At 35.5% G+C, this 27458-nt stretch overlaps 1 protein-coding gene and 1 long non-coding RNA gene across 8 annotated transcripts in view; one reads left to right on the plus strand and one right to left on the minus strand.

The window, feature by feature from the left end:
- Nucleotides 1-27458, minus strand: part of RYR2 (ryanodine receptor 2) — a 732481-nt gene that overhangs the window by 421543 nt on the left and 283480 nt on the right. For 6 of the 7 annotated variants that reach the window (XM_082425482.1, XM_082425483.1, XM_082425484.1 and 3 more), the window contains exon 1: nucleotides 1149-10731. In XM_082425482.1, coding sequence (XP_082281608.1) covers nucleotides 1149-1310 — 162 coding nt within the window. In that variant the 5' untranslated portion in view covers nucleotides 1311-10731. Of the gene's footprint in view, nucleotides 1-1148; nucleotides 10732-15547; nucleotides 15565-27458 lie in introns of those variants that run through there. The other variant, XM_082425485.1, reaches the window with a different exon arrangement.
- LOC309643169 overlaps nucleotides 1-27458 on the plus strand; it is a 241475-nt gene that overhangs the window by 199549 nt on the left and 14468 nt on the right. The gene's annotated exons all lie outside the window — the stretch shown is intronic.

Genomic DNA, 27458 nt, shown 5'->3' on the forward strand with positions numbered 1-27458 from the left:
CATTAACATAAATGATATTAAGTCATTATTAAAATCACATCTATACTTTTCCTCTGCTTCTCTTCCTATAATTTTCAATTCCATTAACCAGATTTTTCACATCAATATTCATGATGATGAAGACTGATGATTTTTTTCCTGTTTTTTTTGGTATTGATATTGAGGCTATGCTTAAGTTTTTGTTCAGGAACAGTTTACACATTTTGGGAATTATCTCCTTCTTAAAAGAAATGATTATTTTATACTTCCAGGTATTGGACTATCATGTAGTCACTAAAATAAACTTGATGAAAAATTTAAATAACATGGATAATACTTATACTGTGATAATATGTAAAAAAAATCTGGATATAAATTTGGTTATATAACAAGATCTCAATTATATTAAAAAAATTTTAACAATAGCAAAGATTGAAAATTTTTAAAAAGTCCCCAACAGTTTTCTCTCATTGGTGTGATCATGAAGATTTTTTTCTTCTGTAATTTCCAAATCTTACAGAATGAATATGTAGTGTTTTTATAACTTAATAAAGCTTTTAAAAGAATGGAATACTTACATATTTTATTTTATACATATTTTATATATACATACACACACACACACACACACACACACACATATACATAAATGAGAATGAGTAAATTGTGCCTGAGAGGAACCCAGTGGATAAATGGATAACTGGGTGTAAGAGGAGCTGATATGGAAAAACAAAGAGAACAACTAGTTAAGAAGGAAAAGAAGTTAGTGGAGAGTTGAAGGTGGAACTCGCAGGAAGTTTTTTATACTATTTTTCAGTAAGGATACTTTAATTCTCTAACAAATAAACTGTTTGAAATAAAATCAGAAATGAGAACTATTTCTTACTTGACTCTTAACACCCCTCTCCTCCTAAACCTACTCTTTCAAAAGTAAGATACGAAAAACAGAAGTCACATAATGATAGAACTGAAGGACCTTAAAGGTCCTCTAAGCTAACTGTCATCTTATAAGTGAGAAAACTAAGCAGGATATAAAGATATTAAAAAATACATACAACCAAGCTTGTTAAAGCCATCAGTGAAATGGGATTACCAAATATTTCCTGACCACATATGCACAAACGGATCAGCATGACCACAGGGGAGCTGCAGTCTACACGTGTACTCACCATGCCACTGTAGGAATGGCGCAGCAATATGGCATGTCCGTAGAGGAGCGTTCGGTGGCCACCCCCTTGAGCGGTCTGCATAGAGCAGAGAAAGGGTCGACAAGGAAAAAAAGAAAAAAGAGTAAATTTAAGTAAGTCCATAAAATGCTCTCTTGTTCTCATGGAAAAGTTTAATGGGAAAAAATAGTAAGAGCTATTGCAGATGAGCAAAGTGCTGTGGAAAGAATGCTTAAATTGGGACAAAGCTACCAAGAAAACCTTCTCCTGTGTGGGGGCGGCTAGCAGTTGATCTAGTTCTTAAAGAATGAACTCGAGTTCAGTAAATACCATAATTTGTAATTTTTGATTCCCAGTTATTTGTTGTCTGTATTTCCCATTACACTGTGGTCCGCGTCGAGCAGGGGCTACGGTACTTTGGGCACCGTGGTATACCAGATTCCTTGCAAAATGCCCGGCACATAGTAAGGACTAAATAAATACTTCTTCAGTGAATGAGTCTTCTTAAAACACAAAATTCATCAAATCATCTTCAGGCTTAAAAACCTTTCTTATCTTCCAATTGTTTATAGAAAAAGAGTCCAAATTCCTTTATATGAGATAGAGGAATGCTTCTCAAATTCTATCATGCTTACAAATCACCTGGAGAGCTTGTTAAAACACAGAACCCTGGGCCTACCCCCAAGATTCTGATCCAGTAGGTCTGGGGTAAATACAGAGATGTTTCATTTCAAAAATTTTCCAGATGACACAGGTGCTGTTGTTTCGGGGACACATAGAGAACTTTAGTACACACATAGAGGGCTTTAGTCTCAGCCCTTTCTAGCCTCGCCCCCAAATCCCTTGTGCTCCAAACAGACACACTTTCCCTGCCCTGAGCTTTCTTACTGCTCTGTCTTAGAACACAATACTCCTTCCCTCTGTAGTCTTTTCTGCCTCCTCGACTGTTTTAAACTCAGGTTAAGGGCTCCCTCTTCTATGAAGCTACAACCTGAGCTAAACTGAGAAGCCAGATGGGTTCCCCGATCCAGGTGAGTAAAGGTGTCATAGGAAACAACTCCAGGGTATTAAGAAAGAGGAAGGGACCACGGGATTGCACTGCTGGGTCGCAGAGAAACTAAACAGGAGCCATAAAATTAGATCAGGGTAACATCATGGGAGGTACAGAACGTTATGCCAAGGAGGCTGCCCTTTTTTCTGTAGGAAAAAGAGGTCTTTAAGGATGACTGTGATGTTATTGACTTATACATACTCTAAGAATTACGGGCGAAAGTACTTTAATATTCATTATTATTATGCCTTTTTTACTAAAAACATATCCCCTTCCAATTGTTCCAATTTCTTAAAATAACTTTATTTACATGTTATGCTTAAAAGACTTCCAAACCATTTAAAAATAGGTATTAAAAGGTACTAAAATTATGAGAAAAAACTACCTTACAAAAAAGGAAAGTTACTTTTTCACCTCCAGAGTGAAAAAGGGAAAAATCTACTCTGCAAAATTATATTCCTCCTAAGAATGAAGCCCTGTTTAGAGAGTACTTTTATTTTCTATAATATATTTGATTTATTGTGACCAAGAACAATTTATTTACCTTGTCTGATTTGTACTAGTCTGGTAGGAGCTTACCTTTCCCTATCAGATATAAGTTCCAAAGCTACAAGATCCAGCTGAACTTTAATGACACTAGACAGTCGTACCAACCAAAACAAGATGTTTTTAAATGAAGAACAAGCTTTAGATTTAACCAGAGTGCTGTTTTTTCTGTAAAGCTTTGCCTGTGCATTTCATGTGTTCATATGCACATATATACATAAATGTTCAAATTGGTTAAGAGGAGATATTTTAGTATCTGAATTTTCTTTCAAAGATTTTATATAGAGAGATTTTACACAGTTGTCTATTATGGATTTAACACTACAGATTTCCTCACTACTCAAATGCTAATTTATGTCACAAATTTAGTTTTAATACAATTCCTGTAAAAGTATGCAAATAATCCACACTAAATTAACTTTGTTACTTAAGAGAGCACTGTTAACACAAGTGAATATTTCTGTCACATGGTCTGCAGTCCTTTTCCTCTAACTTGTCATTTTAAATAATACTATTGTGATTGGCTCTGATTCAGGACAAATAAAATGTATAATTTCCACCCTTGGGCACGTTGGATAACTTATTCAACAAACATTTGTCAAAAGAATTGTGTTTGTGGGATGCATCCAAAGACGTACCTTGGCTCTTTATTTGTGCTTTCTGATTTGGTCAATCAATCATATCAATTTTCTTGTTAAATTTGGCCTGGTCCTTGCTTTAATTTAAGTGAACAAATATTTATGGACTTCCTCTGATGTAGGGAACTACCGGTACTTTAAGAGAATGGTTACACCAAACACTGGCTTAGCCACTTCCAGGGTTACTCCTTCAAGACTCTACAGCACGCTGCCTTAAGGTGGACTGAGTAATCCCCCAGGGCAATTTCAATGAGAAAAAGTTCATCACTGCTGGGTAATAACATCACAAGCAGTAGTAATTCAGTACTCTGGAACAAGGGGTCCATTTCTCCTCCGGCCACCCAAACCAGAACCTTACAAGCTCACAGTGCTATAGCCATCATAACCTTTGGGAATCCAGCCAGGACCAACTAGATAGAACCAATCAAGCTAATGGACCAACAAGCTCAAGGCTAGCCCACCCCTCAAGATCGCAGTTTGGAAAAATACCTTGGTGTTTTCTGAAGTTAACATGTTCATTGTTCCTTGGACTCTAAAACACAGGCAAAGTAAGCAGTGCTTTCCATTGCACCAGTTAAGAGAAAAAGTAGAAAGTTAAATTTTATGTAACAAATAAACCTTGTGTTCACATTCATGTCATCTATACTTTAGTCCCACTGATTCTCCAGTAAACATTACACAAAGGAAACACTTTTTTCTATTCATTCAAAAGATATTTATCGGGTATCTTCAAATACTGTATCTGAGAGGTACACTATCTGATGTCAAGGGTATTATGCATAATAAGCTCACAGCTTGTTTTCCTCTGCCTTCAAAATGAGAGTTTTCTCTAATTATTCATTCATTCAACAATTATAAACTGAATCCCATGTATTTCCCTTCCAAAGACTTGCACACTAACAGCAAAGAAAACAGAAGTTTAAGAACTAATTCTCTCTGCATTTCTTACCACCTCCAACTACATGTCGGATTATCAGGTCTTTTTAGTAAAAGTATTACCTGCAACTTACGTGTCCTTGACATACATTTCCGAGTGTGACTTGGGCCCTACCTGTTTCTGAAAATGCAACGGTCTGTCCATCACACCCCAGCTCTCTGCTGTGATTGCCTGAGCCTGTGGTATGGTTGGTGAGCTGTCAACAAGCCCTCTATGGCCCCTGTGCAGATCCTGAAGTTGGCTTCTGCAAGACTACTGTAGTCTCCCATAGGTGAAGGGGGTTTACACTAAGGGACTATTGTTCGTTCAGGGAAAAACACCACCAACCCAAAGTAACAACTACCATTTCCAAACTCCTCCCTCTAAATATTCTGGTGTCAGAGAGCCAAGAATAATTTAATAAAAGGTAAAATTGGACTTTCTGAAAATATCAGTTAAAAAAGTTTTTTCAGTTCTGTGCGTAGGTGTGGTCCCACGACCCCTGAGATGACTGACAGGGCTAATATTAAACGACAGTGTAAAAAAGTTGAACTGGTGAACTGTAAGTGGATAAAAAAAGTTCAGAGTACGTTCCAACAAAATCTAAGCAACAAAGCTGTATGTATTCTAAACAAACCACAGTTCAATTTTTCCACAGATTATTTTAATACCAATTTGGTATCATTAGGTATTCCTATGCCTTGAGCTTTCCAGGATCTTGGCCCAAAATGTGCAGTCAGGGTACCCATATCGTAAGCAGAAGCTCTGGTGGAGATACTTCTACATTTACATTTACTTAGAATAATATGCAGTCATAAGGTATCATTTATTAATCTGTTATCCTTCTCTGCGGGGAGGGGAGAATTGGATCATTGTAGCTACCTTTGAGATATCACTGTTACAAGCTTAAAATACAACAGCAGAAAAGCATAGTACATAAAACCAGAATAGTAATGACTAAGATCAACTCAAGAGGTTTAAACATGCATAAACGTTACTGGCTATGTGTTTCTGTTGTTCGGGGTTTTTTTCCTCCTCTGTGTTTAATGAAATATGTTTGTACCACGTATTTGCTTATTAATGCACCTTTAGTGTCACTGCTATTTAAAACCATTTAATTTACTAACCGTATAACATCTAAATATTATAAGGTTTTGTTTTACTAATCAATTTTTTCTGTACAAAAGTGCTATGCTAATCAATATAGGACATTTCTCATAATTCCAGGCCCTTATTATTCAGGAGGTTTTTTTTAAAAAATAAATCAGACTCTACAGGAGAACTTCTCTATATCCCTTGATCATTATAACACACCATTTCAGAAGAAAAACAATGAAATCTTAAAAAGAGTTTACTGCTTAGGTAATACTAAGCTACACAACCAAAATTTAAAATGATAGACAACAACAAAAAGGAATTTGCCTTAGAGAACTTCTTTCATAGTGCTCAGATATTTAAGCAGGGAAGCTTTTGAGTTTACCTTCAAATACATATAGTGATACTTGGGTAATGAGTTGTTTCAGGGAGAAAAACAAACAAAATATCTCTATGCGTAAGCCTTCACATCATCTGAATGTGACTTTCCAACGCAAATGTCAACAGCACAAGATGGAGGAGGAGCACAGAATTGCTGGGCCTGGCATCTGGTCCAACTGGGGTCCCCGGCAGCAGGAGCCATGCAAACAGCCCTGCCATCTTCAACAGTGAATCATATAACAGGTTCAAAGGACGATTACAATAATTAATGAGAAATCTGGCTTCAGCGCAAAATAAATACGTTTGACAAATCCAGCTGACCACTGTTGAGACAGCCACCTGGCATTAGACGGCTAACTTGTGAGGGTGTCTTAACCAAAGGTCTCCAGAGGGAACAGACCAGGCCTAGGACAGGACTAACTTATCACTGCTCAGTGCCACCAGCAGAAATGAGCACCTGCGACAAGGAAGCATCTGGCTGGTTCTAGGAGGTTCTAACGATGTGTGTCCAGGTCTGAAAACCAAAGCAAGTCACGACTGAAAAGTGAAAAAACTGGATAAAATTTAGCATCCTTTTCCTTGTAATTGGTTTAAATTACTATAGTTTAACGCATAGGCCCTCGCTTAGTCAAATTCTAACCTTTCCAGATGATCCAATGCAGGTATGAAAATAAGTCATTGGGTTTCTGGCCTTGCGGTTAAAAGAAGTCAGAGCTTAGTTAAATTACTTCAGGTACACCACTTGGTTTAAACCAAATGGACATCATTTTTCTATTTGCGTTCATTTCTATATGAATCTGCTCTCATGAAAGAGCTTGAGGTACATGCTTCCGGAACTAAGCCATTTACCGTTCTCCAAGGAAACATAGAACTGGCATAGACAAAGGATTTGAATAGGAGTGAAATGATAAAATGAGTACAGTAAATGCAGATTTAGCAAGCAAAACTGCTAATTTTTAAAAAATCAAACCCAATTTCATTATTTATTTATTTAGCCTTGCCGCGTGGCATGTAGTATCTTAGTTCCCCTACCAGGGATCAAACCTGTGCCCCCTGCAGAGTCTTAACCACTGGACCGCCAGGGAAGTCCCCTTCATTATTTATTAATATTTGCAAAGAGAGAACATATTCGTGTTTTCTGCGGTTGATAACATTTTCCCAACCAAATCCCTTGTTTCGTGATCTGCCTCATTGAGCAGTTCATGTCCTCGCTTCCCAAGGTAATAACAATAGTTTCCACTGAAAAATAATGGCTGGAGTCTTTTGAAATTTTGGAAAATGTTTTGGGTCCTTGTTGATAGGGACTTCAAATAAGTGTTCTGCTCTGTCACCCTAGCCAAACTGTCAAATTCTTAATGTTAACGAATAGGTCCATGTGTCAGTGCAACGCTCCTGGTTCAGAGTTTTGTCAAATATGAATGTAATTCCACAGAAAATGAATCCTTTGCTTCCTTTTCTTCTAAGCAACCTTTTAAATCTATATCCAGAATTTTGATTTCACACTTTTCAGAGTTTATATCTTTTGAAATGATATTCTTTTGAAATTTTTAAATATATTAAGCCTTCATTACCTGAACACAATCAATTTCTCTACACAATTTTCCTCAGCTTTTAGGATAAAAATTAAATTTCATGAATGTCACATGAGAAATGTAGCAGGTATATAAAAATGAAACAAAACATTTCTACTTTTTGTCTCAAATAATGACATTCTGCTGTTCCTCTCCTTTCCCTACATGTGTCCTTCAATGACATGACCATGGATTTTACTCTTCCCTTTTAGTTTGTCTCTCTTAAAACCTTTTTGTTTTTCTAATTTGATTGAGGAATAAAAAGAAGTCGAATTATTTTCACATCTCCTGGAGTAAGTAGTTCACTAGGAGCTTCTTGATGCCTCTTCTAATTTTCCAGTGTATGAATTTCCTATTGTATTTGTGCAACAGTGCATAAACACAAAACAACCAATATAATCCCCACAGTGAAAATTCTAGATGGAGAACGACAGAAAAAAATCTGTTTCAATGGGAGAAATTCCTAATGTTGGCTAAGTAAGACTTAGTATGTCACAATATGACCCAAAGATGTCAAATGTCAATACATGTAAACATGGGATGTATTTACTGAAATTTAAAAGTTTAGAAGTTTTGATTTAATTTTTAAAAACTTTAAAATGTGAAGAAAAGTGCCATGAATTCAAAAATTAAACATGAGTAACCAAACACAAAACATACAAAGTATTACATATACAGCAGATGATCCAATGCCTTACCTTCATCATGAATTTCTGTAGGGGATAAGGAAAAGAGAGAAAATATTAAATATACATTATTTCAAAGACATTTTAAAATATCTTATTTTTAGACTCCACTGTTCTAAATGGAGTTACATGAACAATAAACAAAAAAACATTCACTGTGTTGTCATAACAAAACTTAATATCAACTACATGCTAGAGAAAAGGTGTAGCAAGCAAAACTCTTTTTTAGAATGCTTTTACATTAGTTCTTTCTTTTCTGTGAAAACATGCTACTTGACTTTAATGCGTGATTCAATTTACAGCATATTTAAGCACCCAAAAACAGGTATAATCTTAAAATTATACTCTGACAATGCTTTAAAAATTTTTTCATCTCATCTGTTGCATAAAAATGCAGTAACATAAACAGCAACCCAACTAACTTAAGTAAAAATAGTGGATTAGAAACAGGTACGGTAGACCATCCATTAATATGCTGTGATTAGCTGCCTGTATTTCATGCAAAAATGACAAAAGCAATACTACGTATTGTGATATGTGAATTTCAAAGAAAAACCACAAAACTTTTCTCTTTTTCTCTTGACTCAGCCACTTCTCATGATTTACATTATAACAGCTCTTTTTTTCTCCTACAAAACATAATATGTACATATCAATATATTCCTTCCTTTTTCTTTAGACCCATAAAGTTTCTTTGACTTCTAACTCCTGGGAGAGGTAAACAGATGAAAAAGAGCAAAGAAGGAAAAATGATATTATGTTTCCAAACTTAGGGCTAAATTTAGTTGTCAGGTACATGTAAGTCCTACAGAAGAAAAAATACACACATCCACATTAGTTTTAAAGAAAACAGCAAGGGAAAGTTTTCTAACATAGATGTTAAATACCACACTTGTTTCCCTGAAACATACATACATAGTAATATATGTATATTACTAACTGGCAATTCTATTATGATTGATTTTTTTCATTTTCAATATTATAATGTTAAGGAAAAACTGTAAAGAACCGTTTCATTCTCAGCTTAGAAAATACAGGCTGTGTAGTTACATTTTTGTAGCTAATATCCGTGGTAAATGCTATCAAGGAACTTTACTCCATGTTGATACTGACCCATCACACGCCTACCTGTGATCACTAGTGAAGCAGATATCACTGAGGCATTAGAGAAAATCATTTAAGCCTTAATTCAAAGAAAAACAAAAATCCAAAATTTTGCTACAGAAAATGGTTTATAATAGATACTTTCTTCATGAGATTTTTGGGTTTTTAACTGATTTAGGTTTTAGAGATTTTTCTTTCAGAAATGTCTTCAGCCTGATTTTGTCAGTTACCTAGGTTGAACTACTTTAGAATTGTAGAAAACAGAAAAAAAAACGTCATTTAGCTACTGAGGTCTGCTCTTCATAATTTTTAGTTGTGTGTGAATCCAGGATGAGCAAGTCACAGAGAAGAGTAATCTGCATACAGGATAAAATAAAATGAATACTGTAAATTAGCAAAAACTAAGATGGCCATCTATAGAATGAGAAAGAAGAGCAGATGTGACAGACACACATTATTTTCAAAAGACAATCAGGAACATGAAAGATTATTTGTGGCATTACTGACATTAACTTTTTGTACAAATCATCTATTGGTCCATCTATTTGGCTTATTACATTAGAAGATATTCAAAAGGGATCATTCAAGGGCAAAGAAGAAGTCAAAATACATTAATATATAAAGGAAAAATATATTATTTTAATCTCAACGTAAACACTGCTTAAGTATGATAAAGAGCAACAGAAAAAGAACGAAAATTAAAATCCTTTACAAGTTGGTGATGTGATAGGAAGAGAAAAGAAACTCATGCATGAAGATAAATATTGAAACAGCCTCAATTTAGGTGTAAAGCATGATCATTTTTATGCTTACAATAAGTTTAATAAAGGAAATCAATTATTTAAGAGCTAAAATTTCATTAGACAAGATACAGAGATGGATAATAATAAAGACAGAGTCCAGGCATGGTGCTTTCTGTCTTAGAAGAAATTTGGGCATGATAATCAATCGACACAGAAACACAAAAGTGGGAAATTTTAGTTCTTTAGGGTAAAACTGCAAGTGGCAGTAATTCAGTGTCCCAGGTTTAGGTGAATTACTTCAGAATGGACAACTTAGATGAAGCTTCAAATGTGAGCAAGAGCTGGGGACGTAAGCACCACCCCCCCATTATGCTAGACTAACATGAAAACCAAGAAGAGAAACAGCAATCCTTATGTTCTAACTCAAACAAAGATGGCCCTGGGAATCTAATGGATGGTAAAAAGAAGTAGAATTCTTTGGTTTATAAGCATATGTCACTTGATCTAGTAGATCTGAAAGCCCTAAGGGATTTTCTTAGCATATGCAAATAATTATGAGTAGAAAAACACATCAAATAGCAATACTTTAGTCTGAAAATTGTAATCAAACATCAGACATCAAGAGACTGTATAATTATATTCCATCTGTTACTGGTACAAAGAAAGATACAGAAATTGAGGTGATGTACAAACCTCCTCTACCATAATTTTGCCTTTCAGTTCAAACTTGGGTTTTTTTCCACTGTTATTTCAGGTTTGTGAAATGACAACTGATTACAAAAATTAATTCCTCTATAAATGGACCTTTCTAAGAAGTTTTAAAAGAACCTTTGGTGAAATGTCTTCTTAAAAATTATATAGATAAGGAAATAGTAACAAAGCAACAAAATAAACATTTTGGGGCTACTTAAAAAAGAATTATCAAATAGGACAATCTGACAGACTAGGGCAAAATTTTGCCTCTGGAGTCCTAACATGAAGTTTCCACTGAGGCAGTGAAATGTCCTACTCTGCACACCAAATATCCACAGATTTAAGCCTCTTTTGTCATCTTTTTTCTTGTTGTATCAAGATGCTAGGATTCCCCATAATCCTCCAGCTGGTCTTCTCTCCTTTGTGAGTAAGGATACATGTGGTAAATTTCATTATGTTGAGAAAAGGAAAAAATATTTCACCACTAAAGACTTGGGTTTGTTGGTGGCTTTTTTAAAATTAACCATGCTCCCCCAGAATTTTAGAGGGCAAAAGAAATTTAAGATTAACAATTCCAAGTTCCAAACATATATCAATATATACTATCTAATACCATATGTGGGTATATCTTTGTGAAAAACCTCAACAGTTTCTCTTATGATGAAGATATCCTATGTAAATGCTTAACTTTCTAAGACTTCCCCACTGAAAATACTCAAGACTGCACTGATTGACAGACATGTTGAGGGTAGGCCCAGAAAGCATCTAAAAGAGGGTTCCGCCTTTAGCCCATGAAAAAGTAATTATACATATAATGATACAGCCCATGGCAATGCTCTTGCATTACTCATATTAATGACCATCACTGGCAGCTAGTTATATGTGCATCCTGGTATTTTTTTTTAAGAATTCAGTATAATTTGGGGGCAGATTGGGAGCAACTGTTGTCTTTTTCAACCTATCAACAACTCTGTACAGAGAGTGTCTAAATGGACTGTCTTTCCTCTCATGTGTAAGGGTCTGACATATATATGTATATATAATTATCCAGTTCTTCTTTAGAAGGGTAAAGGAAAATAAACAATTCTGATAAGCTACTATAAATCCTCATCTTTTATCTCTGTGACACATTTATAAATCACTGAGCTGCATGAATGCCTAAAACATGAAGTAGAAAAGCTGTTGAGGGCCTTCTTCCTTTCCCACCTTTCTCTCAATCAAAAACCAACAAATTGATCTCGACGGAGAGTATGTGGATCATAATGACCTGAGGACCTATAAAGCCTGCCCTATACTCAGAGCACCACCTACCTAGAAAAAATTGTCTTTATCAGGATATAGAAGATTCTGTATATTTTTTTCAAAACCATTTCAAACATGATTGAATCTTGATAACATGAGAGCACTTCATAGACCCTCACATCATAGTAGCTGCACAAAAAAATGCATTATTAAAACTACTCTCAGTTAGAAACATTTGAAAGGATTTTGTATTTTAATAATTCCAACAGCATCAACATATTTTTTAATATGTATGAGACATCATTTGGTCTACAGACAATGCTTCATATACAACAATATGACAATGTTTTCCATCCCTTTATTGTCCCCAGCTCCATCCATGACTGCAATCCCAGGCCTCCGTGTTAGAAACCAATGCTAGAGGTTAGGGGGCTAAAGGGCTGAGGGTGGAGTAGATGGAAATAACAATTCATCACGTTTTAATCCAGAACTCACAAATGTTATTCTCTCTTGAAGTACGAAGAGCAGCATTTGATTACTCAATGAGCTCTTGATTAAACACAAATGCCCAAAGGTGCTCAAAGAGACACTGGAAAACAGCTAGAGAGTGGAAGGAAGGGAGGAGGAGGGGGGAGAGAGAGAGAGATTGACTGACGTGTGATGAAGTTTCCAGAATGATGCTATGAGAAAATTTATAAAGAAGCAAATCTAATTTTCAATATATTTAAGTTTTATAAGGCTTCTAAAAGTCTCAATCTGGGGTTGTCACCTGTGTTCTGTAGACAAGCAAATATAACGGGGTGTTAAAATAGGACACCTGTTTCAGAACAAAGTAATAGCAAATACTCTCATATTTCAAACTGCACTGTGATACCACCCAGACAGGGACACCAAAGCAGGTGGCTGAAAATCCAACTGCTGCCCTAAGCTGGCCCCCAGCTCCAGTCTATCAGGAGAGGCTGGAGAGCAAAGAGATGGTTTCTTAGAGAGAGGTGTTGGTTGGCTTGGAGTTCTGTTTCCCCAGAGCCTGCCCTCAGCTCAAGCCTAGAGAGGGTGGCTTCAGGGATACCTGTGTCCCAGCAGAGTAACGTGACAACTGGGAAGTGACCACACTGCCAAGAGCAAATGGGGGCCACACTAGATGGAGCCAGCCTGGGACTGTCTCCAATGCCACCAAGAGACAAGGGATGAGGAAGTAATCACCACTGATCAGCTAGAGGATGGGGCATGTGGATGCAGCAAGATAACCCCAGCTCAGAGGTTTCCGGTGACGGAATCTCCACCGGTCACCTCCCAACTACCCACAGAGAAAGCTGAAAACACCTGACCAGCCTGATGAATGACAGGTTCATCAAAGAAGACTTGCCTGCCAACTTTCCTCTTCTCCTTGCCAGGACACTCTGAGAGGGTCAGAAGCTGCAGGCAATGCGCATGCGTGCGTGCGTGCGTGTGTGTGTGTGTGTGTGTGTGTGTGTGTGTAAACTTGCACAGGGCAGTGAGATGCAGATTCCTCCCTACCCCCAGCCCCCTCCAGGCTCCTGCCGGGAGAGGCCTGAGCTGTCCCAGACCCTTAACTAGAATTAACATCAAGCGTGCGCCACTACACAGGACTGGGTATTTTAATTACTGAAATGAGACTTGTGTGACTTGAAATGGCTGGGGGCAGGGGGTGTTTCATTGTCTATGAGAAAACATAGAACCCGTCCTAATTTAACCCAGGGCACACAGGAGAATGAGCCCCCAGAGCAGGTAGGTAGGCAGGGGATTAAACGGTTTTCTGTTACCCTTCAAGTAACAGAAAAAGGTAACAAATTCTACCTGTGACAGTAGACTTTCAAACTCCTTACGGCAAGTGCATAAGATGTGACCTACACGGGTCTTCAAAGAGAGAAACAGCTCAAATCTAAAATTTACTGAGACCTACACATATAGTGATTATCAGTTACCTAGAGCAAATCCAGCTGGATATTTTCATTATATGATATCTCAATGAAGGTACATTTCAGCATTGATATGTCTTATCATTAACATAACAGTAATATTTTAGAACCAGAAAGGGCTAGCCCAGATTCTAATCCTATAAACAAGGAGACGAATGCCCACAAATAGCTGACATAGCTTATGAAGTGAGTCACAGAGCTAAACTGCATTACTGTCAGCTCAATGTTACCTCCAATACTTTCTCAGAACTAGAAAGCAATCTCTAAGGTAAAGCTTTGCAAATAAACCTACTAAGAATAACTTTTGAGATGAGAAATCCCTATGAAAATGAGAGGGAGAAAATCCACATAGCAAGGCACTTCAAAAACGCAACCAAATGCAGAGGAAAGAATGGGGATGCTTCTAGACAGTGGTAGAAAGGGGGTTTATTCATTTAAATATTCTATTTCCAAAGGAATTAAAGTGGCTTGAGTGGTTGGCTCAAGAACTACTGATTTGGATACAGCACAGGAATACTGGAACGGAAGTGAAGGGATAAAAAGATGAGACAGGGACTTCTTTGAGGATGGCTAATCTTGGGGAAGGAGAACAAAATGGTGAAACACATGTTCTTAGAAACAGGTTTCCATTCCCAAGACAAGAATTCGGATCAGAATTTTAACTAGAGGCAGAGAAGAGAGGAAATTTCAAAATGAAAGAGTTGAACAAAATTAATAATAGCTTAGTTATGAAGAAACAGATGATGAATTAAAATTATTTCCAGAGTTATAACATAGAAGTAGTAGCTCTCAAAAATCCATACATGGGTGTCATCATCATGGAAATGGTAAATTTAATAAACAAAACGTTCCTTAAGTATAAAGGCCTGAAAGAAGTTTGGGAAACAGGGCAAGTGTTTGGGAAACACAAGTGAAAGGCTACTGAAAAGACAGCAAAAGTCTCAAGATGTTGCCTCAGGGGAACTGCATCCCAGAATCAGGGAAAATAATGAAAGTAAAATGAAGCCATCAGGTAATCCAGTATTTGCTGATTCATCATATTAAGTCACAGGGCAAATAAGAACAAAACAACACAACAGTGAAGGGCCTCACTCTTTTGCACACTTGGGGAAAAAAGTGGATCGGGGACATCAATGTTGGTGAAACTCTAATTTCCATTCAGAATTACAAGGAGTTCAGAATTAGAAGGATCTTTCCCTTTCCCTCTGTCCCCCTCCCTCCCTCCCTCTCTCTCAATAGTTGAAGAAACTGAGACCAAGAATAGTAACTTAATTTGGCCACATCACACACTTTGTCACACTGTTGGTCTCCAAATTAGCCTCCAGAATCCTGCAACTGTTAACTTTCTTCATGATATTTTCTCATTCACCTTCTTTTTAAGATTGTATGAATATGTATAAAGCCTTTTTCTATAGCACATGGAAAAATGTGAGAGCTAAGCAGTAAGATTCTAAGATCAAACAGTCAAGATTTTTCAGTAAAAGATACACAATATTAATAATAAAAGCCTTCTCATTGACCAGAAGCCTATCATAACGATAAAGCCGATTACATAGAGACTATAATGTTCCAGGGATAGAGAATATTTTAATAGATTCCATTTCAGGAGAAGAAAACTAGAAACTTATAAAGGTTCTAACTGGAGACTGGTAAAATATGTGTTGATTACAACAGAGCAGTTATTTGGAATACTCAGTACCAGCCACACTAGGAAGCAAAACAAAAAGATTAGAGGCAACAGCAAACATGCACCCGTTTATATCACAATCTCTTTGTAAATACGTGGAAACACATACCCATTTTTTCACATCAACTTTCTGTGGAAAGAAAAAGCCAAAATAGTAACAGGCAAACAAATAAGTAGCTAGCAAGGTTTTAATTACTGTCATTTAAATAAATTGAAATGTGGTCCCTGTACCAAAACCTACTTCCAATTCTGAAGGATACGAAACAGTATCCAAACTTTTAATTAATAACATTTAATCTCCTCAAACAAACAAACAAATGTTTTCAATTAATTTAGTAATCAGAACTTCAAAAGGCATTAGGCTGAATATGTACCAGGTACATGAAATAACAATAATCTAATATATTCAAAAGCAAACGTGAACATTTACCTAATTCTCAAACCTACAGGCCTTTGATTTAGGAACCACTATTCTCCTCTAACTATAAAAATGTATTTAACGAAAAAGATCAGTTTAGAAATACAGCAATAATTTATAGAAATAACTATAAATCTCTGATGAAATAGAAGTAAAATTTCTCTTAGCCCAATCTTTCTAGCATTATATAAATGTTCACAGTATAACAAAAGGCATGCTTTGCCAAATAATTCTGAAGCTGCATCAGAATCCAAGTATTGTTTAAAATGTAGTTATTAATGAATGCATGTTAGTCTCATAACCATTATATGACTCTTTAAAAATTAAGTGAATATAATTATATCCAAAGCGTAAAACAGGACAAATAAAAAGCCATATGTCAACAACGACTGCCTCTACAAGGCCCTAAGATTTCTAGCAAATCAATCAGAATTTAAAAATCTCAACACTGAGGGATATACTCTCTCTAAAGTAAGTTTCCATAACCAACCTCCCTTCTTTAGCACATATGATTGGGGATCAGTGAAACTTGAGGTTTGCTTCAGACTCTTCACGCATTTACGTTTACTTGCAATTTTTTTTCTTTAGAAAATTCATTAATCAGGCCCAAAGCTCATGCTACTTCGCCATAACTAAGAGTCTCCACTCCTTAGTAAACAAGCTTCAAGAAGGAAATGTGCATAAGATGCATATACATTGTGATTACTTTTTAAATGCTATAAAGTGATATAAAAATATCAACCTAAATATACAGGTGGGATTGTTTTGAAGGCCCAGGGAGATTCAATAGATTCAACAGATTACTTACAACAGAGCATTCTGGCTTCATCAATAATTTATTTAGTCTTCAGAAAAATCTCTTCTAAGCCTACCCCCAACCTCTGAATTTACAAACACATTGTTACTTAAGAAAGAACTTTACTGAATGGAAAGCCCTGGTTTTCACTGTTTAAGTTTTCAAGATATTTAGCTGTTATCCAAAGCTCAAGTCCTCATTTTAAGCATGAACCTATTAAAGTGATGAATCTATTTCTTTAGATCCTGGGGCAGAGAAACAATTTAGTCAAGTCCAATATAATATAATTATCATTCATTTTTCTACCTTTAAAAGGACAAATTCTTATATTTATTCTCTTCCATGAAAAATAACTTAAGGAAATGTGAAATGATTTCCCTTTCATGTTTATCAGGAAACCAGGATATGCCATGCTTTTTCAATGATTAACAAAGACATTCTATTATTCCATCATTATTTTCACATCAAAATGTTAAACATACACACAAACACACATTTGCATCAGTGCAAAGATAAAGTGTTGTGGGATTTTCCTAGAAGAAAGAGAAATTGTAATCAAGAGTCATAGTTCCTAGTATTAGTAACAGAAGCTCTTTAATGATCTATATTACAAAAGTGAAACTTTTTTAAGCAGCAAGAATTAGCAATAATATAACAGACTCAGTATCCAAATACCCAAAGAAAGGCTTAGCAACAGCATGTGCTGGGGGTGAATTTTCAGCTAAACATAGAAGACAAGACAAATGGTCCACAGAGTCAAAAGACTGATAAAGTACAATAAAGTTGTAATTATGCATAAGCGATGTAGAGCAATTTCATGACACGTCTCTTATGAATGTTAACAAGAATTATTTAATTAAATGCCTGCAAACAGTGGAGAATGATTTATATGAAGCTCATCAAGGAAGGGAAATACAAAGCTCACAATGAACTTGACCAATTTTATAATTTAAACAGTTACCAAATCCATAAAGCATATAAGACAAATGAGTACTTACTCCAATAATTTTTTATCCAAGTATGTGGGATTTTTAAAAAACATACTGATTCCATTAATTTAGAGAAAATAAATATTTTACCATCTGTAGGAAACTGCATTAAAAATTTAAGACCAACAAATGGGCAACCTTATTTTCAAATAAAAACACAATTTCCATTAAGGAAAATAAAACAGTCATTTAAATAGCAACTTGACTAAGCAGAGAGGACAGAAGTTAAGAACATAATACGAAAGTAATTAATTATAAATTATATCATATGAAAGGTGGAACATTCACATGACATCTCCATTTTTGTATTCATATTTTAATCAATATGTACATTTAATTAGTATATTTTAATAATTTTAAATATATTTAATTAATATAGAAGTTATAAATTAGGGCACAAAACATGAACTATTCCATACCTATAAAAATGAGTTTGGTTGCTTCTTTCAAGTTGCTTATTTTACTGTTTAAGGTAAAGAATGTTATTATTATTAAATCTATAAGTCATATAAGTAAGAAGTTACTATGTGCCAGGCTTGGAGCTGAACACTTTACATGTAATCTTATTGACTGCATTTTATACATGAGGAAACAAATGACATATAAATGTGTTACACACTTTCCTCAACAACAACAACAAAGTTGTTGGAAAAAAAGGATGGAGCTTGATCTTGAAATTGGGTCTCTAACTTCAAATTCCCACTCTCCTAAGCTCTACTATGTATGCCAAAACCAAGATACATCATCTTTTTTCTCTTTTGTTTCAGATTTTTAGTCTCTATTTAATTTGGAATTATTCACCAGCCTATTTCTTATGGTAAGTGCCACCTAATACAATGTGTTAACGTCAAGATACGAGAATGTAAAATGAACCTAGAGATTCTTATGATATCGAACATGTTATTTAGTTTCAGTTATTCAAACTGCATGTCTGGTTTTTCACATAGATAAATTTCTAGATAACTACGACACAACAATAAAACATCCAACATAAAGTTTTTAATATCAAGGCATAACATAAGAAAAGTAATTGAAATATTTAATACATACATTACCCTGCTAAGGTTTTTAAAATAATAAATTAGAGAAAAGTGAAAAACAAAATCTACTCTACCCTATAAGTAATTCTCCACCACACATGTTGTTTATTATTAAGATTAGGGGGTAAACCTTGAAAAATTTGCACACTGTGTTCCAGGATTCAAAATATAATGAAGTCGTTTTAATTTTCTAAAAGTAAAACTATGATTTGGAGGGCCCACAATTTTAATAAATACAAATTCAGAAAAATATATAAATCATGAGTATATAGCTTCACAAAATTGTACTAGCAAATAAACAAACCCATGTAATCATCACCCAGATCTAAAAACAGGACAGAACCTACAACCTAGAAGCTGCCTTCATGCTCTCTCCAAACTTAACTATTATTCTATCACCATTAATTACTTTTCTAATTTGGAAATATAGACTATGTTCTCTTTTTATCTACTTCCTTTAGCTGACATTAGGTTTGTAAGATTCCTCACATTGTCGCATGTAGCAGTAATTAATTCATTTTCCCTGCTTATCATATTCCATGGTATGAATATGTCACAATTTATCCATTCAACAGTTGAACATTTGGGTTGTTTCCTGCTTAGGGCTATTACAAGTAATTCTACGGTGAATATTCTTGTATATATCTTTTGGTGAATATAGGAATATATATCTATTGGGTATATACCAGGAGTGGAATTCCTTGGCCATGGATTTATAAATATTTAGCTATAGTAGATACTGCCAAAGAGATTTCTAAAGCAGTGGTATACATTTAACTGTCATCAGGAGTGTATGAGTTTCACTTGATTCACATCTTGCCAATACTTCTAGTCTTTTAAATTTTAGATCTTCTGGTGGGTGTGTAGTAATACCTCATCACAGTTTTCATCTGCATTTCTCTGAAGCCTACTATGATGAAGCATTTTTCCGTATGCTTTGGATATTTTGAATATATCTGCTGTTAAGAAGTATTTGTTCAAGCCTTTTACCCATTTTTTACTATTAGGTTGTCTATTTTTGTTCGTACTGATTTCCCAGAATTCTTTATATTTTTCAAGTATTCTCTCCCAGTCTGTGTCCTGTCTTTTCCATCTCTTAATGGTAACTCTGATGACAGACATTCTTAGTTTTGGTACAATTTCTCCATCTTTTCCTTCATTGCTGGTGCTTTTTGTCCTGAAAAGATCCTTCTACATTATTTTTGAGAAAATTTATTATCTTAACTCTTACCTGAGACCTCAGTCTGTTTGGTATTGGTTTTCTGGGTATATGGTGATAGGGAGGGAATTCAGATTCATTTTCCCCCTCATTTAGCTGTTCAGTTGACCTTGAACCGTTTACAAAAAAAGATAATTCTTGCCTCCACTGTACTGCATTGCCACCTCTGTCATAAATCAAGTTACTAACATGTGGAGTTATCTATGAACTCTCTTCTATTTTGGCCTATTTTTCTATGCCTGTGCTAATACCACACTATCCTAACCACTGTTCCATCAGAATAAGTTTTGATATCTGGTAGCCAAAGGCCCCAACTTTGTTCTTTTCTTCAATATTATATTTGTTAATATTGACCCTCTCTATTTCCTATAATCAGAATAGACATAAATTTTCATGCACACAAAAAGAAAACCTGCTGCGATTTTGATTGAGATTGCATTGATCAACAGATCAATTTGGAGAGAGCTGCCATCTTTATAATACTCAGCCTTCCAACACTGTATATCCCTCTTTTTTTTAGGTCAACCTTTAATTTCCTTCAAAATCCTTTTCAATTTTCTATGGAAAGGTTTATATATCTTTCATTAGAATTATTCCTAGGTACATGATGTTGTATTATACCAATATAAGTAGACTCACTTAGAAATTTTTATTTTATGTTTGTTTTTTGCTAATATATAGAAATGTAACTGACAATTTATACTGAGTTCTAACTTTACTAAATTCACTTTTTAATTCTAATAGTGCCCACCTTCGCCCCTTTAACATTACACTAAAATAATTCAATATTTCACTGGTTTTCCATTTTACAGATAGCGTCTATCAGATTAAAGAGTTCCCTACATTACAAATTTACAATGAATGATTTATTTTTTAAATGTTTTGAAAAGTATCAATTAAAGTATGTAATCTTTCCCTTTATGTCTTTTAATATGGAGAAAGACATTAATCACTTTCATGAACACATTAGCTTCTGTTGAATCCCACCTTAGTTATAATATGCTATTGATTTTGTACATCCATAAATTTGGTTTGCTAGTATTTTGTAGAGAATTTCTGCATCTATGACCTTGACGAATATTAGTGTACAACATTTTTTCTGGCACGGCCTTTCTCATGGTTTACGACCATGGTTATGTTGACATCATAAAATTAGTTGAGAAGGATTCTGCAAGAGGTTAAGATTGGTATTACTGCTTTCTCAAATGTTTGCTGGAATTGACCACAGAAGCCATCTGGGCCTGTACTTCTTTGTGGTAATGCTTCTTTTTCTAATAGTCAGTACTTAAGTTTTTAAAATATTTTAAAACTGAGATATAATTGACATATAACTTTATATTAGATGAATGATTTGATATTTCCATATATTGTGAAATGATAATTACAATAAGTCAAGTTAACATCCATAACCACACGTACTTTCAATTATTTTTGTGATGAGAACGTTTAAGATCTACTATCTTAGCAACTTTCAAATATACAATACAGTGTTATTAACTACAATAATCATGCTGTATATTATATCCCCAGGGCTTATTAATTTCTTAACTGGAAGACTGTATCTTTTGACCCCTTCACCCATTTTGCCTCTCCTACACCCTGCCTCTGCAACCACCAATCTGTTCTCTGTAACTATGGGTTCAGTTTGTTTGTTTGTTTGTTTGTTTTTCAGATGCCACATAAAAGTGAAATTATATAGTATTTGTCTTCCTCTGTTTCACTTGTCTCACTTAGCATAATCCTTTCAAGGTCCATCCATGTTGTCAAAAATGGTAAGATTTATTCCTTTTTATGGTTGTATAATATTCCGTTGCATGTATATGCCACATTTATTTTTACCCATTCATCCACTGATATACACTTAGGTTGCTTCCACATCTTGGCTATTGAAAATAATGCTGCGATAAATATGGGGGGGCATATATCTTTCCAAGTTAGTGTTTTCATGTCCTTTGGATAAATAGCTGAAAGTGGAATTTCTGGATCATATGATAGTTCAATTTTAGTTTTTTGCAGACCCTCCATACTGCTTTCTGTAGTGGCTGCATGAATTTACATCCCCATCAACAGAGCACAAGGATTCTCTTCTCTCCACGTCCTTGCCAACACTTGTTATCTCTTGGATTTTTGATTATAGTCATACAAAAGGTGTACAATTATATTTCACTGAGGTTTTGATTTGCATTTCCCTGATGATTAGAGATCCTGAGCACCATTTTATGCACATTTTGGTCTCTGTAAGTCTTTAGGAAAATATCTACTCAGATTCTCTGCCCATGTTTTAATCAGATTGTTTTTTTAGTGAGCTGTATGGGTTCTTTATATATTTTGGATATTAACCCCTTATCAGAGATGTAATTTTCTCCCATTCCATAGGTGGTCTTTCCATTTTGCTGATGATTTCCTTTGCTGTGTAAAAGCTTTTTAGTTTGATGTAGTCCCACTTGTTGATTTTTGCTTCTGTTGCCTTTGCTTTTGGTGTCAAATCCAAAAAATCTTCGCCAAGACTGATGTCAAGGAGCTTACCTCTGATGTTTTCTTCCAAAAGTTTTATGGTTTCAGGTCATATGTTCAAGTCTTTAATCCATTTTGAGTTGATTTTTGTGTATGGTATAAGACAGTGGTCCATTTTCATTCTTTTACAAGTCGCTGTCCAGTTTTCTCAGCACCATATTTTGAAGAGACTGTCCTTTCCCATTGTATACGCTGGCACCTCTGTCATAAATCAATTGACCATCTATGCATGGGTTTATTTCTGGGCTCTCTGTTCTGTTCCACTGATCTATACGTCTTTTTTATGCAGACACCATACTGTTTTGATTACTATCTTATGAGCACAAAATATCTTTCCATTCATTTGTGTCTCATTCAATTTCTTTCACCAATGTCTTATAGTTCTCAGTGTAAAGGTCTTTCAGAGCCTTGGTTAAATTTATTCCTTGGTATTTTATTATTTTTGATGCAATTGTAAATGGCATTGTTTCTTCAATTTCTCTTTCTGCTAGTTTGCTATTAGCATAGAGAAATGCAACAAATTTTTGTATATTGATATTCTTATCCTGCACAGTTACTGAATTTGTTTATTAGTTCCAACAGTTTTTTGTTTCTTGGTGTTTTTTTTGGTGGTTTTCTATATATTACATCACATTACCTGCAAGGAGTAACAGTTTTACTTCTTTCTTCCCAATTTGATACCTTTTATTGCTTTTTCTTGGCTAATTGCTCTGGTTACCACTTCCAATACTATGTTAAATAGATGTGGAAAGAATGGGCATCCTGTCTTGTTCCTGATCTTAGAGGAAAAGCTTTCAGCTTTGTACTGTTGAGTATAATGTTAGCTGTGGGCCTGTCACATATGGCCTTTATTAAGTTGAGGTATGCTCCCTCTACACCCACTTTGTGGAGAGTTTTTCAATCATAAATGGATGTTGAATTCTGTCAAATGCTCTTTCTGCATCTGTTGATCTGCATCTGTTGAGATGGTCATGATTTTTACCCTTCGTTTTGTTAACAGGGTGCATCACATTGACTGATTTGTGGATGATAAACCATCCTTGCATCCCTGGAATAAATCCCTATTGATCACAGTATTGATCCTTTTGATGTATTGTTGAATTCAGCTTCCTAGTATTTTGTTGAGAATTTTCTGATCTATATTCATTAGGGATATTGGCCTATAATTTTCTTTTCTTGTCGTATTCTTGTCTGGTTTTGGTTTCAGGGTAATGCTGGCCTTGGTGAATATGTTTAGGAGTGTCCCTCCTCTTCTGTTTTTTGGAAGAGTTTGAGAATAATTGGTATTAATTCCCCTTTAAATGTTTGGTAGAATTCATCACTGATGCCATCTTGTTCTTAAACGACATGAGACCACAAAGTCCTTTCTGCCATCAGTTTGGGGAAAAAACTCACCATAAATTTAATTAAGCAAATGAAGTCACCAAGTAAGTTCAGTAATTCACTGAATTATACTTTAGCCCAATTTCCTGTCTTTATTCTGATTTTTGTATTGATCAGACAGAATATTTTTTTGAATTTGTCAAATAATGTCAAACAATGATGCAGATTTACACAATACAGGAAACTTGGCAATCTCCCACACTATTACATTCAACTTAAGGAAAATATTTAGAATTTTCACTTGGAAGTTTCAATTTTTTCTTTTAAAATTTAAACAGGGTAATAGAGGACTAAGATCTACTGCTTCCTAAATTATTCCTCTTTTAGAATAGGAAAAGCTCCTGCAGTACTATTTAAATTGCTTTCTGAATTTGTCCAAATCCTTCGGAACATACACACACTTTCAAAACTACCAATACTTCCATTTTCAAGCACATAATAATATTAAAATGGCTTGCACATAAAGTTTAATGCTAACAAACTCAAGTGGATGGGTGCTAAGCAAATAATATAGTATGCTCTTCACGTAGGCTCTTGCCAGAATTACTAAGTTCAATTAAATACCACAAGTAAATTCATTAGGGAAAATAAATATTTAAGAAGAGTATGAACAATCAGTGAGGGAAAAAAGAACAGAAATAAGGTAGAACTAGCCCAATTAAAATTTAAAACATTCCTAAAATACAGTGATTAAATCAGTGCTGTTTCGCACAGTAAAAGACAGACATGTGTATAGACAAAATATTTAGCTTAGAATAACCCATCTGGGAATGTACAAACTTACTGTATGACAAAAAAAAGACATCACAATAAATAAGGAAGGGAATCATCGGTTATGAATAATGATGGGAGTTTTTCTTAGCCATTGGGGAAAACAAATCAAGTTAAACACACATCTTAAACTTTGGATGGATCTACTATGAATAATAATAAACTCCATATAATAATAAACTCAAATAAATTCCACGTCCATTTACTATAAAAAAGTAATGGGTGCAATGAGGGATACAATGATTTTAAAAATTCAGTGCAATCCCAATCAAAATACCAGCAAGTTATTTTGTAGATACTGAAAAACTAATTCCAAAGTTTATATGGGAAGCAAAAGACCCAGAAAAGCCAACACAACACTGAAGGAGAAGAATAAAGAGAACCAACAGTACCCAATGCCAAGACTTACTATAAAGCTACAGTAGTCAAGACAGTGTGGTACTAGTGAAAGAACAGCCAGATAGATCTATAGAAAAGAACAGATAGCACAGAAATGGACTCACACAAATAAAATCAATTGATCTTTGACTAAGGTGCAAGGTGATTCAGTGGAAAAATGAGAGTCTTTTAACCAAATGATGCTGGAACAACTGGACGTCCACATGCTAAAAAAAAAAAAGAGCTGGAAGGCGAAGAGCTCTCCTCTGAGCTTCTCGCACAGTTGGTTGAAGCCCTGCCTGCGGAACCACAATTTCCTCATCTTGCGCCTGCCTACCTGCCCGCCACCGCCCACAGGATGTGCCACGCAGTGCCTCCACCGTTGCCAAGATCTGGAATCTAGAGTTGGAAAGACCTGTGTTGAAAACTCTTTAATCTAAACCATGTGGCTGACAGGCTCTTGGTGCTCCAGGCTGGTGTCAGGCCTGAGACTCTGAGGTGGGAGAGCCGAGTTCAGGACATTGGACCACCAGAGACCTCCCGGCCCCACATAATATCAATCGGCGAGAACGCTCCCAGAGATCTCCATCTCAATGCTAAGACCCAGCTACACACAACGGCCAGCCAGCTCCAGGGCTGAATGCACCATGCCAAAAAACTAGCAAGACAGGAACACAACCTGACAGATTAGCAGAGAGGCTGCCTAAAATCATACTGAGTTCACAGACACCCCAAAACACACCACCAGACGCAGCCCTGCCCACCAGAAAGACAAGATCCAGCCCCACTCACCAGAACACAGGCACCAGTCCCCTCCACCAGGAAGCCCACATGACCCACGGGAACCAACCTTACCCACTGCGGCCAGACACCAAAAACAATAGGAACTATGAACCTGCAGCCTGCAAAAAGGAGACCCCAAACACAGTAAGTTAAGCAAAATGGGAAGATAGAGAAATATGCAGCAGATGAAGGAGCAAGGCAAAAACCCACTACCACAAACAAATGAACAGGAAATAGGCAGTCTATCTGAAAAACAATTCACAGTAATGATACTAAAGAAGATCCAAAATCTTGGAAATAGAATGGAGAAAATAAAGAAACATTTAACAAGGACCTAGAAGAACTAAAGAACAAACAAACAATGATGAACAACACAATAAATGAAATCCCAATTTTTCTAGAAGGAATAGATAGCAGAATAACTGAGGCAGGAGAACGGATGAGTGACCTGGAAGAACAATAGTGGAAATAATTACCGCAGAGCAGAATAAAGAAAAAAGAATGAAAAGAATTGAGGACAGTCTCAGAGACCTCTAGTACATTAAACGCACCAACATTCAAAGTATAGGGGTCCAAGAAGAAGAGGAAAAACAAGGGTTTGAGAAAATATGTGAAGAGATTATAGTGGAAAACTTCCCTAAAATGGGAAAGGAAATATTCAATCTTAAGTCCAGGAAGCACAGAGAATCCCATACAGGATAAATCCAAGGAGAAACACGCCAAGACAAATATTAATCAAACTACAAAAATTAAATACAAAGAAAAAATATTAAAAGCTACAAGGGAAAAGCAACAATTAACATACAAGGGAATCCCCATAAGGTTAACAGCTGATCTTTCAGCAGAAACTCTGCAAGCCAGAAGTGAATGGCAGGACATATTTAAAGTGATGAAAGAGAAAAACCTACAACCAAGATTACTCTACCTAGCAAGGATCTCATTCAGAATCGATGGAGAAATTAAAACCTTTACAGACAAGCAAAGGTTAAGAGAACTGAGCTCCACCAAACCAGCTTCACAACAAATGCAAAAGGAACTTCTCTAGGCAGGAAACACAAGAGAAGGAAAAGACCTACATAACAAACCCAAAACAATTAAAAAAATGGTCATAGGAACATATATATCCATAATTACCTTAAATGTAAATGGATTAAACGCTCCAACCAAAAGACACAGACTGGCTGAATGGATACAAAAACAAGACCCGTATACATGCTGTCTACAAGAGACCCACTTCAGACCTAGGGACACATACAGACTGAAAGTGAGGGGATGGGAAAAGATATTCCATGCAAATGGAAACCAAAAGAAAGCTGGAGTAGCAATTCTCATCTCAGACAAAATAGACTTTAAAATAAAGACTATTACAAGACACAAAGAAGGACACTACCTAATGATCAAGGGATCTATCCAAGAAGAAGATATAACAAATGTAAATACTTATGCACCCAAAATAGGAGCACCTCAATACATAAGGCAAATGCTAACAGCCATAAAAGGGGAAATCGACAGTAAAACAATAATAGTAGGAAACTTTAATACCCCACTATCACCAATGGACAGATCATCCAAAATGAAAATCAATAAGGAAACACAAGCTTTAAATGACACATTAGACAAGATGAACTTAATTGATATTTATAGAATATTCCATCCAAAAACAACAGAATACACTTTCTTCTCAAGTGATCATGGAACATGTCCAGGATAGACCATATCTTGGGTCACA

Source organism: Balaenoptera physalus, assembly GCF_965194825.1.
Source record: "Balaenoptera physalus genome assembly, chromosome: 14".
NCBI lineage: Eukaryota > Metazoa > Chordata > Mammalia > Artiodactyla > Balaenopteridae > Balaenoptera > Balaenoptera physalus.